The 23,608-nt window shown below is 43.1% G+C and overlaps 1 protein-coding gene across 1 annotated transcript in view; it reads left to right on the forward strand.

The window, feature by feature from the left end:
* LOC143923750 (prolyl endopeptidase FAP-like) overlaps positions 1–23,608 on the forward strand; it is a 166,299-nt gene that overhangs the window by 137,063 nt on the left and 5,628 nt on the right. Inside the window, exons 22-25 of the mRNA XM_077447579.1 lie at positions 10,781–10,880; positions 12,998–13,062; positions 14,446–14,518; positions 14,790–14,863. Coding sequence (XP_077303705.1) covers positions 10,781–10,880; positions 12,998–13,062; positions 14,446–14,518; positions 14,790–14,863 — 312 coding nt within the window. The remainder of the gene's footprint in view (positions 1–10,780; positions 10,881–12,997; positions 13,063–14,445; positions 14,519–14,789; positions 14,864–23,608) is intronic.

Here is a 23,608-nt window from a genome sequence, read left to right on the forward strand (position 1 = left end):
CGTCAAATGACGGCCAGGCGGCGCACCTATTGCGGCGGGAGGCCGTCATATGACGGCCTCCCGTTTAAACAGGGAATGCGCGCGATCGTGCGCGCGCATCCCTGTTTCTTCGGTGGCGGCGTGTCACGGAGACACCGCTCGCCACCGAAGGGGGTGAACAGCCATTCGTTATGGCTGTTTACCACGTGATCGGCCGTGATGAAGTCACGGCCGATCACAGATGGTCACACCCCGAACGTGCACGGCGCATGCGCGCGAGCGCGCTGCGCGTGCACGTCGGTGGCGGCGTGTTCCCCGGGAACACTGCTCGTCACCGACGCTGGTAAACAGCCATTGGCCGGCTGTTTACCCATGTGATCGGCTGTGATCCTTTCACAGCCGATCACTCAAATGTAAACGAACCGCGGTAACGGGATGTTACCGGGTTCTCCTCCTCACACACCGATCGTGTGTGAGGAGGAGATTGCGGTAACATCTCGTTACCGCATACAGTGTACACCAAACATACTGATTGCCCCCCCCCCCCAATAAAGAGGACCTGTCACCACCCCTGATAGTACCTGTCAATCACAGTCCATCAGAGTACCTGTCACAGCCCATCAGAGTACCTGAGTACCTGTCCCGGCCCATCAGAGTACCCGAGTACCTGTCCCGGCCCATCAGAGTACCCGAGTACCTGTCCCGGCCCATCAGAGTACCCGAGTACCTGTCCCGGCCCATCAGAGTACCCGAGTACCTGTCCCGGCCCATCAGAGTACCCGAGTACCTGTCCCGGCCCATCAGAGTACCCGAGTACCTGTCCCGGCCCATCAGAGTACCCGAGTACCTGTCCCGGCCCATCAGAGTACCCGAGTACCTGTCCCGGCCCATCAGGGTACCCGAGTACCTGTCACGGCACATCAGGGTACCCGAGTACCTGTCACGGCACATCAGGGTACCCGAGTACCTGTCACGGCACATCAGGGTACCCGAGTACCTGTCACGGCACATCAGGGTACCCGAGTACCTGTCACGGCACATCAGGGTACCCGAGTACCTGTCACGGCCCATCAGGGTACCCGAGTACCTGTCACGGCCCATCAGGGTACCCGAGTACCTGTCACGGCCCATCAGGGTACCCGAGTACCTGTCACGGCCCATCAGGGTACCCGAGTACCTGTCACGGCCCATCAGGGTACCCGAGTACCTGTCGCAGTCCATTAGAGTACCCGAGTACCTGTCACAGTCCATTAGAGTACCGAGTACCTGTCACAGTCCATCAGGGTACCCGAGTACCTGTCACAGTCCATTAGAGTACCGAGTACCTGTCACAGTCCATTAGAGTACCGAGTACCTGTCACAGTCCATTAGAGTACCGAGTACCTGTCACAGTCCATCAGGGTACCCGAGTACCTGTCACAGCCCATCTGAGTACCCGAGTACCTGTTCCAGTCCATCTGAGTACCCGAGTACCTGTTCCAGTCCATCTGAGTACCCGAGTACCTGTCACAGTCCATCTGAGTACCCGAGTACCTGTCACAGTTCATCTGAGTACCAGAGTACCTGTCACAGTCCATATGAGTACCTGTCACCGCCCTTCAGAGTACCCAAATACCAGTCACCAAACCATCAGAGTACTTGTCACCAGGCCATCAGAGTACCTGAGTACTTGTCACCAGGCCATCAGAGTACCTGAGTACTTGTCACCAGGCCATCAGAGTACCTGAGTACCTATCACCAGGCCATCAGAGTACCCGAGTACCTGTCACCAGGCCATCAGAGTACTCGAGTACCTGTCACCAGGCCATCAGAGTACCCGAGTACCTGTCACCAGGCCATCAGAGTACGCGAGTACCTGTCACCAGGCCATCAGAGTACCCGAGTACCTGTCACCAGGCCATCAGAGTACCCGAGTACCTGTCACCAGGCCATCAGAGTACCCGAGTACCTGTCACCAGGCCATCAGAGTACCCGAGTACCTGTCACCAGGCCATCAGAGTACCCGAGTACCTGTCACCAGGCCATCAGAGTACCCGAGTACCTGTCACCAGGCCATCAGAGTACCCGAGTACCTGTCACCAGGCCATCAGAGTACCCGAGTACCTGTCACCAGGCCATCAGAGTACCCGAGTACCTGTCACCAGGCCATCAGAGTACCCGAGTACCTGTCACCAGGCCATCAGAGTACCCGAGTACCTGTCACCAGGCCATCAGAGTACCCGAGTACCTGTCACCAGGCCATCAGAGTACCCGAGTACCTGTCACCAGGCCATCAGAGTACCCGAGTACCTGTCACCAGGCCATCAGAGTACCCGAGTACCTATCTCCAGCCCATCAGAGTACCCGAGTACCTATTTGCAGCCCATGTCTCATAGAATATACGTTGGGGTGTTTGCTTTCCAAAATGGGGTCATTTTGTGGGTAATTGCACTGTCCTGGTGGTCCAGGACCTTCAAAAGTGTGATGGGTAGGAATGAAATAAGATGTGTCATTTATGCTCCTAGAACGCCTGAACGTACTACTTCAATGTTCGGCCTCTCTATGTGGCCAGGCTGTGTAAAAGTCCTACACATGTGGTATTGCCGTACTCGGGAAGAGTAGCGGAATGTATTTTGGGATGTAATTTTTGCTATATGCATGCTATGTGTTAGAAATATCTTATAAATTGACAATTTTGTGTAAAAAAAAAATGCGTTTTAATTTTTTTCCACATATTCCAAAAACTTCTGGAAAAAAATTAACCATTCAAAAGACTCATTATGCCTCACAGATTATACGTTGGGGTGTTTGCTTTCCAAAATGGGGTCATTTTATGGGAAATTCCATTGTCCTGGTATTCCAGGGACTTCAAAAGTGTAATAGGTGGTTTAGAAATGAGATGCGTCATTTTTGCTCGTAGAACGTCTGAAGGTACTACATCAATGTTAGTGCTCTGTATGTGGCCAGGCTGTGTAAAAGTCTCACACATGTGGTATCGCCGTACTCGGGAAGAGTAGCGGAATGTATTTTGGGGTGTAATTTGTTGTATGCATATGCTGTGTGTGAGAAATAACCTGATAATATGACAATTTAGTAAAAAAAAATAAAAAAAAATAAAAAATCTTCATTTTGCAAAGAATTGTGGGAAAAAATGACAACTTAAAAAAACTCACCATGCTACTTACTTAATACCTTGGGATGTCTACTTTGTAAAAAGGGGTCATTTGGGGGGTATTTGTACTTTCCTGACTTGTTAGTGTCACAAGAAATGAGGTACACCTGATGTACTGAAGGCCTGATCAGAAGTGATCAATTTTCAGTGATTGGCACCATAGATTGTAGACTCTATAACTTTCACAAAGACCAAATAATATATACTAATGTGGGTTATTTTTACCAAAGATATGTAGCAGTATAAATTTTGGCCAAAATTTATGAAGAAAAATTACTAATTACCAATAATTTATGACAGAAACTAAGAAAAAGGCATTTTTTTCACAAAATTTACGTTTTATTTTATTTATAGCACAAAAAATAAAAAACCCACTAGTGATTAAATACCACTAAAAGAAAGCTCTATTTGTGTGGAAAAAAGGACGCAAGTTTCATATGGATACAGTGTTGGATGACTGAGTAATTGTCATTCAAACTGTGAAAGCGCTGAAAGCTGAAAATTGGTCTGGTCAGGAAGGGGGTGTAACTGCACTGTATTGAGGTGGTTAAAGCCTTATAGTCACGGGGACCCCAAATATTGAGTTCTTCCTCAGAAAAAGAGTTGTTCTAAATTGCATGGAACTATATCAGTGTTTCTCAACCTTTTTTCAGTCATGGCACCCTTTGGACAGTCTCGGGGCACCCCATTCTAGAATATAAAAATGATTCTAATAATTTTACATAATGCAGCAACATCCACACATATAGGACTCCCATCGTTAGAGGTAGATTCTTCTAAAGCAAATACACATTTGGATGCTGTGCAGGTGATCGACATCCTCCTTATCAATTGATGATGTAATTGGTTGTTAGGATGCCAGCTAATAGAAGGTCGTAATGGTGTACAATGAATACCCGTTGCTTTGTGTAACTATATAAGGCAGGCTTCATCCACTTTCTGGCTTGTATACAGTTTTTGGGTAATTTTTAGGCATTTTGCCAAGGCACCCTTGAAGAGACCTCAAGGCACCCTGGTTTAAAAAGGCTGGACTATATTATGTGGTACAGTTATATAAAACAGCTCATTGCATAGTTCCTCATTATCAGCTCTACTCTCCTGATGCATGATGAATGTCTAACCTGTCAGAAAGTTGTAAGTGAGTTTCAAATGTTCCACATTTCCAGCCCTGTTGAATCAATTGTCTTCCTCTGTATGTGTATTTCAATCATTTTCTGTTGCAGTTCATCTGTATAACTACAATATCAAATCATCCCTTGATTTGCGCTATTTCCTTCCTTTTATCTGGGTCCAGATAGAACATATTTGACAAATAATATTAAGTGAGGACCACATTCCTACAGCTTATAAAGCCTCTATTGCCTTGATCAAAGTCCAGTGATTTATTGCCATGCACTATATGGCCAGCTGTAAACCAAGTAAAACATTATTAATCTCTGCTGCATCAATCCTCTAGAAGCCTTTGGCACTTGTTTGGCTGCCCTGAATTCAAGACTGGCTTTGAGTGTAAAAGTGAATTTACTGAGCTTGTCTTTAGAGAAATCACTTTTTTTCAGAACACCAAAATCACTAAGACTAAGTGTTAATTTTTAAAACTATAGTGCAAAATCCGGAGCAGCTAGGGATGGTAGCCAATCGGCTTCTACCTTCAGCTTGTTCAATTAAGCTTTGACAAAAAATCTGGCTGCTGATTGGTTTCTATGCAGAAATGCATGAGATTTTGTACTCTGTTTTAGTAAATACACCCCACAGTTTGCTGAATTCATGTTATGGATATGAGGCTTCACTAATAAGACAGCTGGGTATTTTCTTAATTTGTCAGGCCTAGGGATGAGCCGAACACCCCCCGGTTCGGTTCGCACCAGAACTTGCGAACGACCCCCGCGTTCGGTACGAACGTTAGAACCCCATTGAAGTCTATGGGACTCGAACGTTCGAATTGGAAAGTGCTCATTTTAACGGCTAATATGCAAGATACTGTCCTAAAAAGGGTTTGGCGACCTGCCTCCTGCCTCAGGGGACATGGGTCACTGCAAAAAAAAGTTTTAAAAACTACCGTTTTGGCGGGAGCACTGATTTTAATGACGATTAAAGTGAAAAAAAAAAAGTGAAATATTCCTTTAAATATGGTGCCTGCGGGGTGTCTGTAGTATGCCTGTGAAGTGCCACGTGTTTCCCGTGTTTAGAACAGTCCCTGCACAAAATGACATTAAACGGAAATAACACCATTTAAAACTGCTTGCGGTTTTAATGTTATATCTGGTTCCTGCAATATGGTTGAAAATCATTGAGAAACATGGCATGGGTAGCCCTCCCTGCCCATTACCAGCCTATTTGGGTCTTGTACGCATATTAAGGGGAACCCCGTACCCATATTAAAAAAAGGAAATGCGTGTGGCCCCCAGGCCCTATATACTCAGAACAGCAGTATACAGGCGGTGCAAACAAGACAGGGACTGTGTAGGTTTGTTGTGTTAAGTTGAATCTGTTTGTCATTTTCAACCGGTACATTTTAAAGTGTAGCTCCAGTCAAAAAAACTATCTTTAAGCTTTTTGGAAAACATAGGGAAGGGTTATCACCCCTGTACAATTTGTTTTGTCGTCCATCTTTTTTCATCTCACTTGCTGCTGTCTCCTTGCGTTTGCAAGTAGGAGATGTTTGTAAGTTGGATGTTTGAAAGTAGGGGCCTGCCCTATATTATAGCGGTATGTACTGGGTACAGAGCACGCAGACAGCACGCACTATCTCCTAACACTACTGACTGCAAGCTCTATTATTAACCACTTGTTAGCCCAATGTTTGCATAAAGTGAAAGTTATGCTGAGTAAATAGATATCAAACATGTCACTCTTCAAAATTGCACATGCCCGTGGAATGGCGCCAAACGTCGCTACTTAAAAAATCCCCATAGGCGACGCTTTAAATATTTTTTTACTGGTTACATGTTTTGAGTTGCAGAGGAGGTCTAGGACTAGAATTATTGCTCTCGCTCTAACATTCTCGGCGATACCTCACATGTGTGGCACATGCGAGCACATGGGGACATGGGCGCTTTAATTTTTATTTTATTTTTTTATTGTTCATTTTACTTTATTTATTTTAGTTTGACATTTTTTTTCCCAAAAATATATTTTTGATCACTTTTATTCCTATTACAAGAAATGTAAACATCCCTTGTAATAGGAATATGGGGTGACAGGTCCTCTTTACAGTGAAATCTGGGGGGTCAATATGACCCCACATCTCACCTCTAGGCTGGGAAGCCTGAAATAAAAAATAAAAAAAAGATTCTGGCTTTGATCGTACTGGCGAGTTGGTAGAAGCACCGGAGGGCGGTGAGGGGTGGGTGGCGTCTATGGCTGGGTATTTCAGGGTATCACCGAGTATGGCTGGGTATCTCTGAGTATGGCTGGGTATGGCAATTTATGGCAGGGTATTACAGAGTATTGGCGGGGTATTGGCGGGGTACTACAGAGTAATAGCAGGGTACTGCACTGCAGAGTAATGGCAGGGTACTGCACTGCAGAGTAATGGCGGGGTACTGCACTGCAGAGTAATGGCGGGGTACTGCACTGCAGAGTAATGGCGGGGTACTGCACTGCAGAGTAATGGCGGGGTACTGCAGAGTAATGGCGGGGTACTGCACTGCAGAGTAATGGCAGGGTACTGCACTGCAGAGTAATGGCGGGGTACTGCAGAGTAATGGCAGGGTACTGCACTGCAGAGTAATGGCAGGGTACTGCACTGCAGAGTAATGGCAGGGTACTGCACTGCAGAGTAATGGCAGGGTACTGCACTGCAGAGTAATGGCGGGGTACTGCACTGCAGAGTAATGGCGGGGTACTGCAGAGTAATGGCGGGGTACTGCACTGCAGAGTAATGGCAGGGTACTGCACTGCAGAGTAATGGCGGGGTACTGCACTGCAGAGTAATGGCGGGGTACTACAGAGTAATGGCAGGGTACTGCACTGCAGAGTAATGGCAGGGTACTGCACTGCAGAGTAATGGCAGGGTACTGCACTGCAGAGTAATGGCAGGGTACTGCACTGCAGAGTAATGGCGGGGTACTGCAGAGTAATAGCGGGGTACTGCAGAGTAATGGCGGGGTACTGCAGAGTAATGGCGGGGTACTGCAGAGTAATGGCGGGGTACTGCAGAGTAATGGCGGGGTACTGCAGAGTAATGGCGGGGTACTGCAGAGTAATGGCAGGGTACTGCAGAGTATGCACTGGTATTGCAGAGTATTGGCAGGGAATTGAGGGGTTAAATTCGGTGAGCAGCGATGTGGGCACTGCAGATGCAGCCCACATCGCTGCTGACACCGATCTCTTTCCCCTCCGCTGTACCGATCGGTACAGAAAGGGGAGGGAGGAACAGGCGTCATAACATGACGCCGGTTTGTTTCCAAGTGATCACTCCGTCATTTGACGGAGCAATCACGTGGTAAACGGCCGCTATGAGCCGTCCTATGGACCCGGCGGTCACGGATGCTCTCGAGTGCGCACACCTCGGGGCACGCGAGAGCAGAATTCTGGGAGGCCGTTAATTAACGGCCTCTCTGAGTTAAACAACCGCCCTGAAGCCGTTAATCGGCAATGGGCAGTTGTTAAGTGGTTAAAGCTAGATCACTAGCTATATAGGTGAGGTGAATATAGTGGTGTATACTGCAGTCAGGGCACAGACAACAACCACTACACAGCAGCAAGATAGGAAATCAGCCAAAAACGATTGGTGTGTACTGTGTTGAAGGTACACAGAACACCCACTGCTTCAGATGCAAAGTAACACACTACAGGAGGCCGCCTTAAAGGCGGCCTTATATAGTGTGGGGCGTGCACTACACAGCCTGAGCTATGATTGGCCACAGGCAGGATGCCTGTGGCCAATCATGGCTCTCCTCGCTGCCAGCGCTGCGATTGGCCAAGCATGCGGGGTCACAGTGCATGCTTGGCCAATCATCGGGCAGCCAACGCAGTGCATTGTAGTCCGCGCGCGCGTCACTCGAATTTTGACGCGAACGGCCAAAACGTTCGGAATTCGCCGAACGGCCGAACGGCCAATGTTCGAGTCGAACGTACGTTCGACTCGAACACGAAGCTCATCCCTAGTCAGGCCCCGAATTAAAGTGAAATTTCACTCTTTCAATCAACATTGACTATTTTTAATTCTTATGCTGCTAGCATTGGTAAATAAATAGGAAAGTAATTCATATTTATTTGTTTAAAACTATTTTTTTACATTTCTTTAGTTGATTCCTGGTTTCCAGGTCTAGGCAAATGATGTCATACATCCCAGGATTCTTCAGGAGGGGATTTCTCAGCTAAGCACACCCTCCTGGTTGCATACCTGTGCTAAGGACAGATGAATTCCAAAAAGTAAATTCTACCTGAATCATCTGCCTTTACTCAAGATGGCTACATCCAGAAATGCTAGGGGTGTCTGTTAAAGTCATTTCTCAGTAAAATAAAGCATAGAAACATAGAGGAATGGGTGAATTTGCTTTGAATTTTAGAAATGAATTAGCACTTTTGCATTGTGGTGCTCAGATGCTGTGTACTTTTGCTTTAAAGTAACTATGGAGTTTTTGGGGCTTTGATAAAGCACAATTCTTGTGCGAAACATGTACACCACACCTCCCTTGCTTGTACATGTAGTGCTTCTCATGCTCTTCTTGGTTTTATGTGAATAAAGGCATTTGTATCTCAGTTTGGTGTGCAGCCATTCAGACATTCTTTTCGTTAACTATGGAGTTTACTCAAGTTTGAATGCTCCTTGATGAGGTGGATAGGAGGAAGTACTCCCCTTGAATTCCTGGAGTCTGCTCCCTGTTACCGTGTTCCATTCTGGTGACTGCGAACGGTTTCCATACTTGATTTGACAAAGCGCAAGCGGGAAACATGTCAGCTACGGCAACCCCTCAGCTTGCGATCCATCTCTGTCGATTCGGTTTCTGTGCCCGGAAGAGTGCTGACGTCACATTTGCATGGTTTTATGTGAATAAAGGCATTTGGATCTCAGTTTGGTGCGCAGCCATCCGGACTTTCTTTTCGTTAACTATGGAGTTTACTCAAGTTTGAATGCTCCTTGATGAGGTGGATAGGAGGAAGTACTCCCTTTGAATTCCTGGAGTCTGCTCCTTGTTACCGTGTTCCATTCTGGTGACTGTGAATGGTTTCCATACTTAATTTGACAAAGCACAGGCGAGAAACACGTCAGCTATGGCAACCCCTCAGCTTGCGGTCCATCTCTGTTGATTTGGTTTCTGTACCCGGAAGAGTGCTGACGTCATATTCACATGGTTTTATGTGAATAAAGGTATTTGGATCTTAGTTTGGTGTGCAGCCACCCAGCTGCACACCAAAAATTATCTGAAAATTACCTTCCCTGTATGACTTCCTGTCAATAGTGAACAGTGAGCCTTCTGAGGGCAGTTAACCCTTTTTCTTCAGGAACATATGGTGGTACCGTGTTTAAAACTTTTTTTCTTTTAATTTTAATTTATTTTCGTACAAGTTTTAAGAATTTTTTCTATGTACACTACTGTTTACACTTTTACTTCTAGCCCTATGGACATCGTTGGGTTCCAACCTATGTGCAATAAAGTGTTTTTTTTAAAATTGAATCCAAGGTGTACATAAATTTATATGTGAATACACATATGGACATATATTTTTTGACTTTTTTTCCTATAGAGCACTGCTTGTGTTTTCGTATATTTTGTTCTCCATACTTGATTTGGATGTGGGAAAGGTGCTTTGGGAGAAAGAACAGGAGGATAGGAGGAAGAATGTGTACATGTGTAGAGGTACACATAAACACAGGGCCAGATGTCCAGATTTCCATTACTAGAGCTTGTAGACAACTAAAATCTCTACTTGTTTTGCCAGTCATGACCTGGCTTACAGTATTGGGATATAATAACTTTATGTGGGTTAACTATTCCTACTGATGATATGAAATAAGTAAACATTAATATACATATATATTAGGAACACAATCTCTTTGCCTCTACCATTCTGCCTAATTAAAAATCGGACCCTGATTAGACATGAAATGACAGTTGCCCATTCTAGACAGAGCAGTTAATGATTCAATCTCTATAAGGTACCAAAAGACACCACCAGCCAAAGGGTTTTGAGAGAAATAGCTTGAGGTGATTGTAGACGTATTAGTGCACTTGCGCCAGAAACAATTGAGTACTGTCAGTCATACTTTTTTTATTTGTACCAACATACAATTTTTCGGGACAAGCTTTTAGGGTATGTCCCCTTCTTACTGATTGGGCCTTGAAGAAGGGGACATACCCCAAAAGTTTGTCCTGAAAAATTGTATGTCAGTGCAAATAAAAAAAGTATCACGGACAGTACTCAATTGTTTCTAAGGGAAATGGCAAATTGACAGGTAAGAAGACCTTGCCTAGTCACTATCGTTTTTCCTGTGGTGTGGAGGAGATGTTGGAGATGTTTGCAGTGCACTTCCTCTGCATCTTTCTGTAGGCTATACATTATTGGCTGCAGGGAAAACACACAAACATAGCATCCCTGATTGACCACTAGGCAAACACAATCACATTATGTTCATCTTCTGGGTATACAGTGTTGTTATTTAGCTAACAATATATGTGTTATAATCCTATTACTGTTTTCCAGTCTTATGGCGGTTATGTAACATCTATGGTTCTCGGTCAAGGGACAGGACTTTTTAAATGTGGAATTGCGGTAGCTCCTGTTTCCAACTGGGAATATTATGGTATGTTATTTTGAACACATTTTATTCACATTTTACACATTTATCTAAGTATTCCGTTCAGTATTAAAAGCCTAACTTTAGCAAGTATTTTTCTGATTAGTTTTGGATAGAGCAGAGAAGAGTTAGAAATTAGAACCTGATGCAAATTTCGTCAGTGACCCCATTATGATATTTTCTTCACTTGTTCCTGTACAAGAAATGTAATTGGGATACATTTAAATGCACAAAAAGCAATAACATTATTGTCAGAAGTTCTAATACTTCGCCACTCTTCCTAAAATTTGATGTGTCTGTGTCCTCTTTAGAGAGATTTCCCATACCTTCCTGTCCTGTGTATACAATTTCCCTAACAAAGATGCAAATAGCAAAAAGAACCTTACAGGGTTTCTTCCCTACTCTCTGTAAACTTAAATAAATAGTTTTGGCCAGTATGTCAATTGCATGGTTAGTCCTTTAGTGAGTGCATTCGGTTTACAACATCCAGATGTTAGTTCTAACACGTCACATAACAGGAATCCCGAACCAATTTTACAAGGGCCACATGTGTTTCTTCCTTCCATGCTGCTTGCGTCAACCTTTACGCATTTTTGTCTGAACAGCTACTTAAAGACGTCCATGTGACCAAATAATGTAACCCAAATGCAGTTTGCAGAGACAACAACCATTGCCCTAACTGTTATAGAAAAACACTCTTTATAGAAAAATGTAAAAAAAACAGACATGTACAGTATCTAACCACTCGTCCTCAGGAAGTTAAAGCTGTGAAGATCTAAAATAGCAACAACAAAAACATAAACCAAAAGGTACTTTTACTGTGTATCAGTCAAGATGATGCAATGGTGGGTTTAACACAGACACAGCATTGAGATGTATGTATGGTATGAGCAAAAAAACATATGTACTACAATGCTGCAATACATGCACATTTCCCCATGTTGTATTTCTTTAAGCTCTTGGATAGAAAGATTGACTTTAAAGTGGAACCTGACTCTCCCAATCAATGTGGATTATTTTTAATCACTTACTTTTTTTTTTTTTACAATCCTTTTGTAATTTACTGGTTTCTTGCCTAGGCAAATGATATCATAAATTCCAGGAGTCTTCAGTAGGGTCAACAACTGGGTTACTTTTTACGTAACCCAGGAGTCTTCAGGAGGGGAGGAGGGGAGGAGGGTTTTTCTCAGTTAAGCACGCTCTCCTGCATGCGGCAGATGGATTCCAGGAAAGAAATGCTATATGAATCATTTACCCTTATTTAAGATGGCCACGGCCAGAAATGCTAGAGGGTTGTTTTTCAAAGTGATTTCTCAACAAAATAAAGCATAAAGACGGGGGGAGTTTGCTTTGATTATTAAAAATTAATTAAATAGCGTTCTTGGTTTGTGATGATCAGATGCAGTGAAGATCCTCTTTAACATCTAACTGCTGCACATACGTGTTCCTGTTGGCAGGAGGTTGTCACTCACAGTAACCTCACAACACACCGACTGAGCTGTCACCAACAGTTCTTAGCTAAGGTTTCTGATCAGGAGCCAGTGGGATGGGTTCCCGATCATGTGACCACTGTGAGAGCCACAGCAGTCACATGATACAGAACCCCCATTTAGGGGTTCCTGGTGGGAGTTTTTAAGAGGTAAAAATACTGTAAACACTGAAAAATACCTGTTGATTTGCAAGAAATCCAATGAGCACCCTACTTCCTGGTTGACAAAGCTGACAATGCTGCGTCTGCTGCACTAAAATCGCAAGCAACATTGTCAACCTTGCTCACCCCCTCCTCATCTACATCATAAAGGGGGGGGGGTGTTCTATAGTCCTGCAGGGAGAACTCAGACAGGGCTAACAACACTGTCTGGGATTTATGTTGGGGAAGAGGCACTTTGTTATCAGCTCAAACAGGAAGTTAGGCGCACACTGGATTTCAGCAATTTTAAATAGACAAAAATGTGTGCATGTATTACACAGATGTACTGCATATATTTTTAATGTTGCCCAAGCACTACATTTTTCTGAATGTCTGGTTTTAGTCAGCCCACTGCATTAGGTATTTTGTAATTTGGGGTATAAAGCATATAATCTTGTTTATTGTTCTTTGCATTAATTGTTTATTTTTGCAGCATCTTTTTATACAGAGAAGTATATGGGCCTTCCAACAAAATCTGACAACCTTGAAAATTATAAGGTAAATTGCATCTCTAATGGAACATCTCATATGTTTTTGCATAAGGAAAGACTTGAACCATTATCATTTTCTCTTTGCTGTCTGCTGGCCCTGCTGACAAGTGATGGCTATTTATTTATTACAGGTACTTCTATAGTACTAACAGTTTACACACCACTTTACAAATATATTGTATATTCACATTATTCCCTCCCCTGAAGGAGCTTGCAATCTAAGGTCACATGAGCTCTTTTGGCACCTTTGTCACACAAAGGGCAGCCTATTCAAGTGGATGGGCAGCTCTATTTATTGATGCCCGGAAATGTGAAAAAACATGCATAAAAAAACGCAAGTGGGAACAAGCCACTGTGCTAAGTGTTAATGAGGCTTAAGGTTTTTTTTTTTTTGCCATCTCTGTCCCATTCCGGGAGAGATATCTCTTTGCTTGCTATTTTGTGGACACATCAAAAGTTGAGAAGATATCTCTGTAAAAGAGAAGGAAATCCTCTTTTAGACAGTGTCACTACAAGTGTCCCGATTGGAAGGCATTCTCTATATAAATGTTCTACTGATAGCTCAAAATTAATTTTTTTTCCCTTCACTTTTAGTTCCAGGGACAATGGTCACTAGGACAAATAGAGATAGTAAATTTCACACAGACAGCAAAAAAGCACTGCTAAGGTCATCATTACCCTTCTTCTAAAACACTATGAAAATCATATTTGCCCTCCATCTAAAGCACTGTGAAGGTCAAAATGGTTTTCTATCTAGAGCACTGTGATGGTTAACATTCCCTTCTTCAAACAAAAGATAAAAATGTTGTTAGGTGTTGCCACGATATGCATAGAATGAAACTGCCCAGCATGTGTTCTGTGTCATATCTGTCCATTCAACTTCCTGGGATGTCACTCTTGCCTTTGGGCTTACTACTGACCCTTGAACAGCTGAAAGGACTTACATAGGTCTGGTCTTACTGCAAGGTAATCTGCTATGAACCAGAGGTGTGGATATTCTCCTCTGAGCAGTGTAATCACATATTGGCAATCCTTACAGGCCCACTAATATAGGGACCCAGTACTACAACACAGATGGCAATATATTAATCAGACCATGACCTCAGAACACTACATTTTTGTTAGTCTGTTTAAATAAAGCCCACATTTTATTTAGCTTTGAAATGTAGTTCTAGTCAGTAACTGTATGTTGAATTTGGATAAGTGACCTAGACAAGGAAACAGTCTGCATTGTTCTCATCTGCAGTTTCCAGAAAGTAGTAGAGCGTAGACAACATGGAAGCAATATAGGCTTGCGCAACAGCCAATGCCATCACCAAAGATAAGCTTTTTTTGTATTATCCTTGTATCAGGAAATTCATCTAGTGAATCACCTCTTCTTCCTTTCCAGAATTCAACTGTGATGTCCCGAATTGAGAATTTCAGGAAAGTAGATTACCTGCTCATTCATGGCACAGCAGATGGTAGGTAATATCATAGACCATTATAGTGCAAACACCCAGTTCTAACATGAGTAGAAGTCTGTTTGATCAGCAATAAGCACACTACTTAGTTTGTGATAGAGCTCAGCACATAAAAGTGTTTGTATTACAGAGATGCTCAAGCTATTATTTTTATCAATAGGAAGTGAAAGCTATCATTTCTAGTTAATGCATAATGGCTGGATTGTCAAATATTGAACTAGATTCCACAGATACACTCATCGGTCTTATGTGTATATGTGTTTTATCATAGATAACGTACATTTTCAACAATCCGCTCACATTTCAAAAGCTCTGGTGGATGCCCAGGTGGAATTTGAAGCAATGGTAAAGATACATTTTTAATGCAATATATTAAGTCTAAATATGGACTGTATATACAGTAAATATACATTTATATATGTGTACAGTTAATGTTTTTACATGATCACAAATAAGAATCCCAGAGCACCTGGAAAGGCTTTTTGGAAAGGGGTGTCTGTACTTTTATTTTTTATTTTTTTTAACAGGTATTACAAAAATTGCAGCAACCAGAAAAGGTGCAGCGTACAACATTTTACAGTGCTGTGACCTGAAAAAAAAAATTGTAGCGGAGCTCTAAACGAGAGGATACTCTCTTCCAGTCCTCATCCATTGATATGCAGCATCCAGAACACCACTCTTCCGACCTGTGAAAGATGTTAGGTGGCCAAAGCCAGCACTACTCCACTAACCACACCCTAAAGTGTTTCACCCTGCTCACAGGCTTAGTCACAGGGCAGGGTAACACCTGTCAGAGGGCATGGTTAGGGGAGTAGTGCTGTCTGAGGCCACCTTACATCTTACACCAGTCGGGTCGGGAGAGTACCATCCTGGATGCATATCGTCATCATTTTACAATGACCAAAGGGGCTGATGGACAGTAGGATTTAGAGTTCAAATGGGTTCAGCAGCACAAGGTTAACCTAAATCATGCACAGTAATGTATGAAGTGGCAACTAATGTCTCTATGGATCAGCTGTGGACCATACAAAAACAGGTAGAAACAAATAGTAAAGAAATAACACAACAGTTCTTGAGATTTAAAGTGGATGTAAACCCTCACATACCCAGTGAGTTGAACAGCCTCTGATGATACACAGAGATTAAACAAATTTCCCTACATACGTTTTATATACATATCTGCTGTCTTTAGCTTTATATATTCTTTAAAAAGTTCAGATCGTGTTAGAGATTTTTTCTTCCTGCTTAGCACTGGAAGTGAAGTCTGGGCACACAGCCAAGACAGTTGATTGTAGGAAAGGCACACACCCCCACCTAGGCAGAGACTCTCAGAGCTGTCCTGTGAATAGTTTAGCTCTCTGCTAATCTATTTATAGCACCCTCCCCGATACACAGTTCAGCCTGGTTTTATCTCAGTTGATGGAGAACTTGTCAGAAGTTATCATGTTAACAGAAGAATGGAGCGGGAAAAAGCCACGGGACTTAGTGCTTTGAAGAGAGATCAGAAAACACTATAGATATATGTGCCCAGCTCAAATTTCATGAATAGAGTTTACATCCACTTTAAAGAAAAGAAGAAAGATCTGTATGAGAAGGAGGGGGGTAAAAAGACATAAAAGAGAGGAGGGCGAATGGGGTGGAGGGAAAGGGAGGGAGTTGGTAGGAACTAAGGGATAAAGGACCAAAGGACAACACAATGGGGAAACGGCTCAGTCAAGTATAGCATTATTCACACCCCATGAGCTGACTAAAAATTTTTTTGGGGGGCAATAGCGGTTTTCATATGTTAATATGTAAATAGGCAAAACATTGTTGATGGCAGAATGCTAGGAAGTTACAGTAGGAGATAGAGGAGACTTCCTTTTGATAACAATTTCCTTATGAGCATAAAAGACAAACAATTCCACATAGCGGCTCAGTTCTGCACCCTCCAGGACACCCAGGAGCAATATCAGATCACAAGTAACATTAATAACCTCAAGTATAGCTTCCCAAAAGGAACAAATCTTGGAGCAGGTCCAAACCACATGAAAGAAACTGCCTTTGGTGAGCTGACATCTAGTACATAAGGGATCGGCTGTAGGGTAGATGGAGGCTAGGTGGTGAGGGGGTCTAGTATGCCCTATGAAGGAATTTTATTTATATAAACCTGTCTTTGGCGGAAACCATATTAGTAGCGTGATGGTATATACAGTCATGCCAGTCATCTTTTGACAAGTCCGACAGATCGGCCTGCCACTTCTGATAAAGTCTGGTCGGTTTGACCGAATGTGCAGAGGAGAGTCTAAGATAAATAGAGTGCAAGGGTTTCCACATCACCCTTGAAGTACAGGTAAGTAACCTCTCCAGTGGGTCGGATTTAAGGACCATATGGGCAGGGAATAGGAGCAAATCAGGCAAGCTGTGAGAAGAACAGAATTTTCATATTTCCTTCATCACCAGTACAATACATATTTTGTGAAATTACAAGGGGGCATGTGCATACAGATTTAGGTAATAAAGCAGCATTGCAGCAATCCTGACATAATTCTTGTTGTGGAGAGAATTGGCAGATTAAATGTTGGATTTGTCTTACTGAGTGGCTAAGAAGGGTTCTTTGGACTATGCTACTATGGCCACTATGCTATGATGACACTATACTATAGGATCACTGTAAAGAGACACTGGGATGGATTTACTAAAAGCAACTAGACTGTGCACTTTGCAAGTGCTGTTGCTTTCATTTTATCCAGAGTAAATGTGGTAAAGCTCTGCTGATTTCCATTATCCAATCATGAGTACAAGTGCACAGTCTATTTGTCTTTTGTAAATTAACCCCAATGTCACCTTGCCCATTCAAGAGTAAGTGATGGGCTCTTTGTAAAGGAGTCCCACCCCCGAACACCTTACATTACCCTTGGCAGCACTTCCTCACCTCTTCTGCTTCCACTGCAGTCTGTGCTTCTGGGAATGGGGTAGCATGTGGTTTCCACCCCTGTGACGGTTCTAAGGTTTAGCAGCCAATTAGCAAGCACTATATAACTGAATACGTGGCATCACCATTCCACTTAAGCTAGGTTTACACTATTACATTTTGGAACGTTTGTCCAATTTTCCAATTGTTAGTGGGCTGAAATCGATGTTCGAGTTTGACATTAGTGCTGCCAAAATTTGAAGAAGCAGGATAGAGATTTGTTCTCCAATTAACATTTTTCCAACAGTATATGTGGTTTTCATGTGGCAACATTCAACATCGAATCTTAAAATAAAATAACATTTTCAATGACATTTGTCAAGCCATCAAATGTACTGAGAATTTTTGTGCACCCAGCTTTAGTATTCAACACGAGCTGTCATTTGATTTTGGGGGGGGGGGGGGGGGCGAGTGGCAGGGGATCAATAGCAAAGTGAGTATCATGGGTTTGTGGACCTTGTGGACCTTGTAGTGCTGGAATTGTAGTGCTACTGCCTTGTTTTGTTATTGGTTTATTAGGGGATGAACTTGCATGAGGATAGATAGGTATGGGATGCCCAGAACTTTACCTTAAATGCAACTTGAGGACTTGAAACTATCTCTAACTATCAGAAAATCACTAGGCTGTCCTCCTGTATAATAACTAGATCAGCTCAACAGGTGACGAAGGATCTCAGACACTGAATAAAGGTGCTATCTTTCTGCCAAGGCACATAGCTGCTCCTTAGATTCCCCAAGCAATCTGTCCCTTGTCAGTAAGCAAGCTGGCTATTGCACCTGGCTTCTTCTCCTCTAACAGGCTCTGGGGTATAGTGGTTGAAGCTACTCATTCAGTCCCTTTGGTGTATCCTTAAGCACATATGACTGCTGAACAGACCCCTGCTGGACAGGCCCCAATGGCTTCCAGGATGAGGCTGGAAAGGTGTAAGGCTTCAGGGGCTTCTCTCTCTCTCTCCCCCTCTCTCTCTCTCTCTCTCTCTCTCTCTCTCTCTCTCTCTCTCTCTCTCTCTCTCTCAAATTATCCCTGGCTCCTCTGCCTATAGAGGAGCCCAACTAAATGTTCCTAATGTACACAGATGGTGCTACAGAAACTCAGAAGCATGCAAGAAAAAAAAGCTATATAGTAAAAAACAAACTGATCCTTGCAAAAGCAGATTTGTACCAGATTGCCCCAAATCAAAGAACACAAAGCTGGTTGACTAAATCACTGACTGGCTTTTTATAACTCATCAGGGCCCGGACAGTCAGCTCAGCCTCTGTCGTGTCCATCATGAAACCTCATTCTTCCAACTGCATTTTCTGTAAATTAGTATGAAATAAATACCATATAACCATTTATATATTGAGTTTGATTGGCCTGACTCTTAATGTCAAGTTGAAAAGCGTGCCTTTAATTCATTAGACCTGGAACTCCCCCCGCAGAAAAAAAAGGTTACTGGAACTTTAATATATTTCATCAAATATGTACCATATGTTTGATGTAGTAGAGATCTCCTACTAGAAGACTTTCCCTTCTAAAGCACATAAATCTGTACACAATAATCACACTCCCACTGGGATAAATTTTTGCAAGTCATAAAAACATAACCAGATTCACGTTCAGGATCTTTGAAGTGTGATCTTTTTTACTCTACTGGTTCAACTTTTTAGGCTTACAGAATAAAAACTGAACAAAATATGTCTTTAGCTTCTGTACTTTTAAAGGGACTGAGCTGAGTGCAATTTTCAATTTTTTTTTTCTAGCTATATGTATAAAAGGGACCGGAAAATATTGTAGCTTTATCAATATCTGTATATGCTTTTTTTTTTTATATTTTATTAGTGTGGGCAGTCTACAGAAATCTGAAATTTACGAAATATTACTTTAATTTACTAGCACTCCAGAAAATAAACAATGGATTAAAAGAACTTACTGCAAAGAAACACAAGATGTTCTCTGGGATTTCCAAGATTTCTAGAAAGCAAACATTAACAAAATATAGGTGCTTCCTATTCTTCTTCTATTGCTTTTATACACTTATTAAAAGGAAATTGATCATAAAATGACCAGTTAGAGGTAAGGCAAGGAGACCTTACAGCAGGGCTGGACTGGAACAGACATTTGGCCCTGGACTTCATCCAGACCAGCCCACTTACATTTTGAGTGTCCCATCAGCACTCCCTTACATCAGAGTGCCCCATCACCAGCCCCCTTACATCAGAGTGTCCCATCAGCACCCCTTACATCAGAGTGTCCCATCAGCACCCCTTACATCAGAGTGTCCCATCAGCAGCCCCCTTACATCAGAGTGTCCCATCACCAGCTACCAATTTCCACCAATAACTATTCTATCAATTTTGGGCGGCCCGATTCATTAATCAAGTAAGATATGTGCAGTTTGTATAAACAGGTTGTATGGATGTTACCATCCTTAGTAAATCTTGAATTGAGTTTTTCAAATTAGGTGGGATGGGAGCAGGGTGCCCTTGAAATGGGCATGGCAGATGTGCAGTCCTTGAAATTTAGAAGCAATGAGTAGGGATTGGTTAAACCATGCCAGTTGTTGTTGCCATCAGTGTCCCATAGGAAAGATCTCTCTTCACTTCTTATCCTGTAGACACAACAGGATTAAAGAGAAAATCTCTCCAAATTTAGGGAGAAGGCCATTTTAGACAGTTTTCATCAAAACTTAATTTCGGATGTTCCCTGGCAGCTGTAACTGGGACAATTAAAGAGAATAAATCTCCTATACGTGGACTAGGGATGAGCTTCGAGTTCAAGTCAAACTCATGTTTGACTCGAACATTACCTGTTCACCTGTTCACCGAATGAATGAATGAGTGAATGAATGAGCGACTTGTATAGCGCTGCAAATGCGAACTGAATCGCCTGAAGGCGATTGATCTGATCTGCGTTGATTCCTTCTTAAAAGAGGTGGGTCTTGAGTTTTTTCCTGAAGGCCCGATGGTTTCCTTCCAAGTGGATGTTCGTGGGTAGAGCGTTCCATAGCCGTGGTCCTTGGACTGCGAATCTTCGTTCTCCCCTTGATTTGTACCGGGACTTAGGTATGAGGAGGAGGTTTTGGTTGGTTGATCGGAGGTTGCGATTGGGAGTGTAGTGTTTTATTTTTTCGCATAAGTATTGAGGAGCGTCTCCTTGTGTGCATTTGTGGGTCAGGCAGAGGGTCTTGAATGTGATCCGATCCTTTACGGTTAGCCAGTGTAGGATCTTCAGGGAGGGAGGGATGGATTCCCAAGATTTTTTTCCCCTGGCTAGTCTTGCCGTGTTTTGGACGACTTGTAGGCGTGCAATTTGGGGTGTTCGTAGCAAATTCGAAAAGCCGCGGAACACCCTGTACAAGTCTATGGGAGAAATCTAAAGTGCTAATTTTAAAGGCTTATATGCACGTTATTGTCATAAAAAAAGTGTTTGGGGACCTGGATCCTGCCTCAGGGGACATGATTAATGCAAAAAAAGTTTTAAAAACTGTAGTTTTTTCTGGAGCAGTGATTTTAATAATGCTTAAAGTGAAACAATAAAAGTGTAATATTCCTTAAAATTTCGTACCTGGGGGGTGTGTATAGTATGCCTGTAAAGGGGCGCATGTTTCTCGTGCTTAGAACTGTCCCTGCACAAAGTGTCATTTTTGCAGGAAAAAAAGTCATTTAAAAGCACTCGCGGCTATAATGAATTGTTGGCTCCCCGTAATACAGATAACAGTCATTGATAAAAAAATTTAAAAAAGCGTGGGGTTCCCCCAAGTTCAATTTCCAGGCCCTTCAGGTCTGGTATGGATATTAAGGGGAACCCCGCGTCAAATAAAAAAAAAATTACATGGGGTTCCCCCAAATATCCATACCAGACCCTTCAGGTCTGGTATGGATTTTAAGGGGAACTCCACGCCAAATAAAAAAAAAATGGCGTTTGAGTTCCCCCAAATATCCATACCAGACCCTTTATCCGAGCACGCAACCTGGCAGGCCACAGGTAAAGAGGGGGGATGAGAGAGCGCCCCCCCCTCCTTAACCGTACCAGGCCACATGCCCTCAACATTGGGAGGATGCTTTGGGGTCCCCCCCAAAGCACCTTGTCCCCATGTTGATGAGGACAAGGGCCTATCCCCACAACCCTGGCCAGTGGTTGTGGGGGTCTGCGGGCGGGGGGCTTATCAGAATCTGGAAGCCCTCTTTAACAAGGGAACCCCCAGATCCCACCCCCCATTTTAAATGTTAAGGGGGTTCAAAAGTACCCGTACCATTTCACAAAGAAAGTGTAATTTTTTTTTAAAAAACACACACATGCCGTTGGGAAAAGTCCTTTATTAAAAAAAATAATAATTCCAGCAGTGGTAATCCACTCTTGCTATCCAGCGATGGATGATCATCTCTCCGGGGTCCAGCGATGGGTGATCTGATCCAGCGATGGGTGATCTCTCCCTCCGGCACATCCATCCTGTCTCCACCGGAGACACTGCAGGAATCCCAGCAGCCTGACACTTCTTAGCTGAGGAGGGCGGAGCCACCCGTCACCTGACTCCGCCCCTCTGACGCAAGTGGAAAGTCGGGCTTCCCCACCCCCCTCTGATGTAATGGAAACCTGCGTTAACCTGCGTTAAGAGTGGATTACCACCACTGGAATCTTTTCTTTTTAATAAAGGACTTTTCCACAACTGTGTGTGTTTTTTTAAAAATGTTTACACTTTCTTTGTGAAATGGTAGGGGTAAGCCTGGAAATGTACCTACTGTCACAAAAACATGCACTATCCTTCTAGCACACTAGAGGGTGCTACATAAAAATGCTCTTTCAGGCCTTCATATAGTATATTATTGCAGATTAAAGGAAAAGAAGATGCTTATCAGGTTTAACCCCATCTGCTTGATCACATGACCAATCTAATTTGCTGTTACTGTGGTCATATGATCAGGAGCTCATCCCACTCCACTATTACTAGAGACAGGGAGCTGTCTTGGGCAGATGGTCTCTGTACTGGGCGTGCACTGTGAGTGTGCTGTCAGCACAGAAATATCTGCCACCCATGAACACATATGTGGCAAATGGGCATTAAAGTCTACCATATTTGCTGCCACACATATGCGTTACATGGGTGGCAAGATGTAAAAGAAGAAGCTAACAGACTGACATTCAAATACTTCCTCCCCTTTTCTTCCCACAGCCCTTCATGACCTTTATCACAAATGGATGTGTAAATATCATTTTTAGTGTTTTATTACATATGATCAAGTGAAGGCAAAGCTCCAGGTCCTCTCCCCTTCTGGCGCTGCTGTGGTTGGTGGGAGTAAATACACAATAAAATGGACCAAAGGCTCTCAACCATGGAATGGTCTAGTAGTTGTGTGTAGCAATATAAATCATATTGACCCAGCACTATACTGCAAGAAGTCCACTGGAGAAATGGAAATTTCCAAAGCAAAAACTATATGCTGCGCACTAGTATAGTCAGGGTCTCCATAAGAGCATCAAAGATGGATGGATTGGAGGATAAATAAACAAATTGATTGTGCTTCCATATGAACCATAAACAATGTATTATGTGGCCATAGATAAAGCACACAGCACTGAGTAAAAATACATCATTCTATTGGTGAGAAAGCGCCCCTAGGTCCACACCCCCTGACCCCAGCCATGGGGGTGACGGCAACATCCTCCCTGGTCCGCTGCGCTGTTGATTCCATCACTTTCGAGTCCTGTGTGATTGATTCCTTGAGCGGCCATGTTTTTGGTGGGTTCCTGCCTGGTTACATAATGGATTAAAGCTTGTCTTCCCTGTTGCACACCGGAAGCTGGTCCTGGCATTTCTTCATGTGCTTCCTGGTAGGTTGGTATGTGGTCTTGAACCTACAATTAAATCACAAGTGATGGGGTATTTATCGAGTGTTTTGAGGATGTATAAGACCAGGCTTTTACATTTCAAATTAGATTGGGCTTTTTACATATGACTGTGGTTTTTAATCAGACTGTGTGCTTTATCTATGACCACTTAATAAATGTTTCTTTATGGTTCAAATGGAAGCACAATTAATTTGTTTATTTATGCTCCAATCCATCCACCTTTGATATTTTTATGAATGCCCTGACTATACCAGTGTGCAGCATATAGTTTTGGCTGGTGGGAGGAGACTCTTCTCCACCTTCAACA

The sequence above is a fragment of the Lithobates pipiens genome, unplaced genomic scaffold, assembly GCF_037356315.1.
Source record: "Lithobates pipiens isolate NorthernLeopardFrog02 unplaced genomic scaffold, aLitPip1_a1.2 Scaffold_22, whole genome shotgun sequence".
NCBI lineage: Eukaryota > Metazoa > Chordata > Amphibia > Anura > Ranidae > Lithobates > Lithobates pipiens.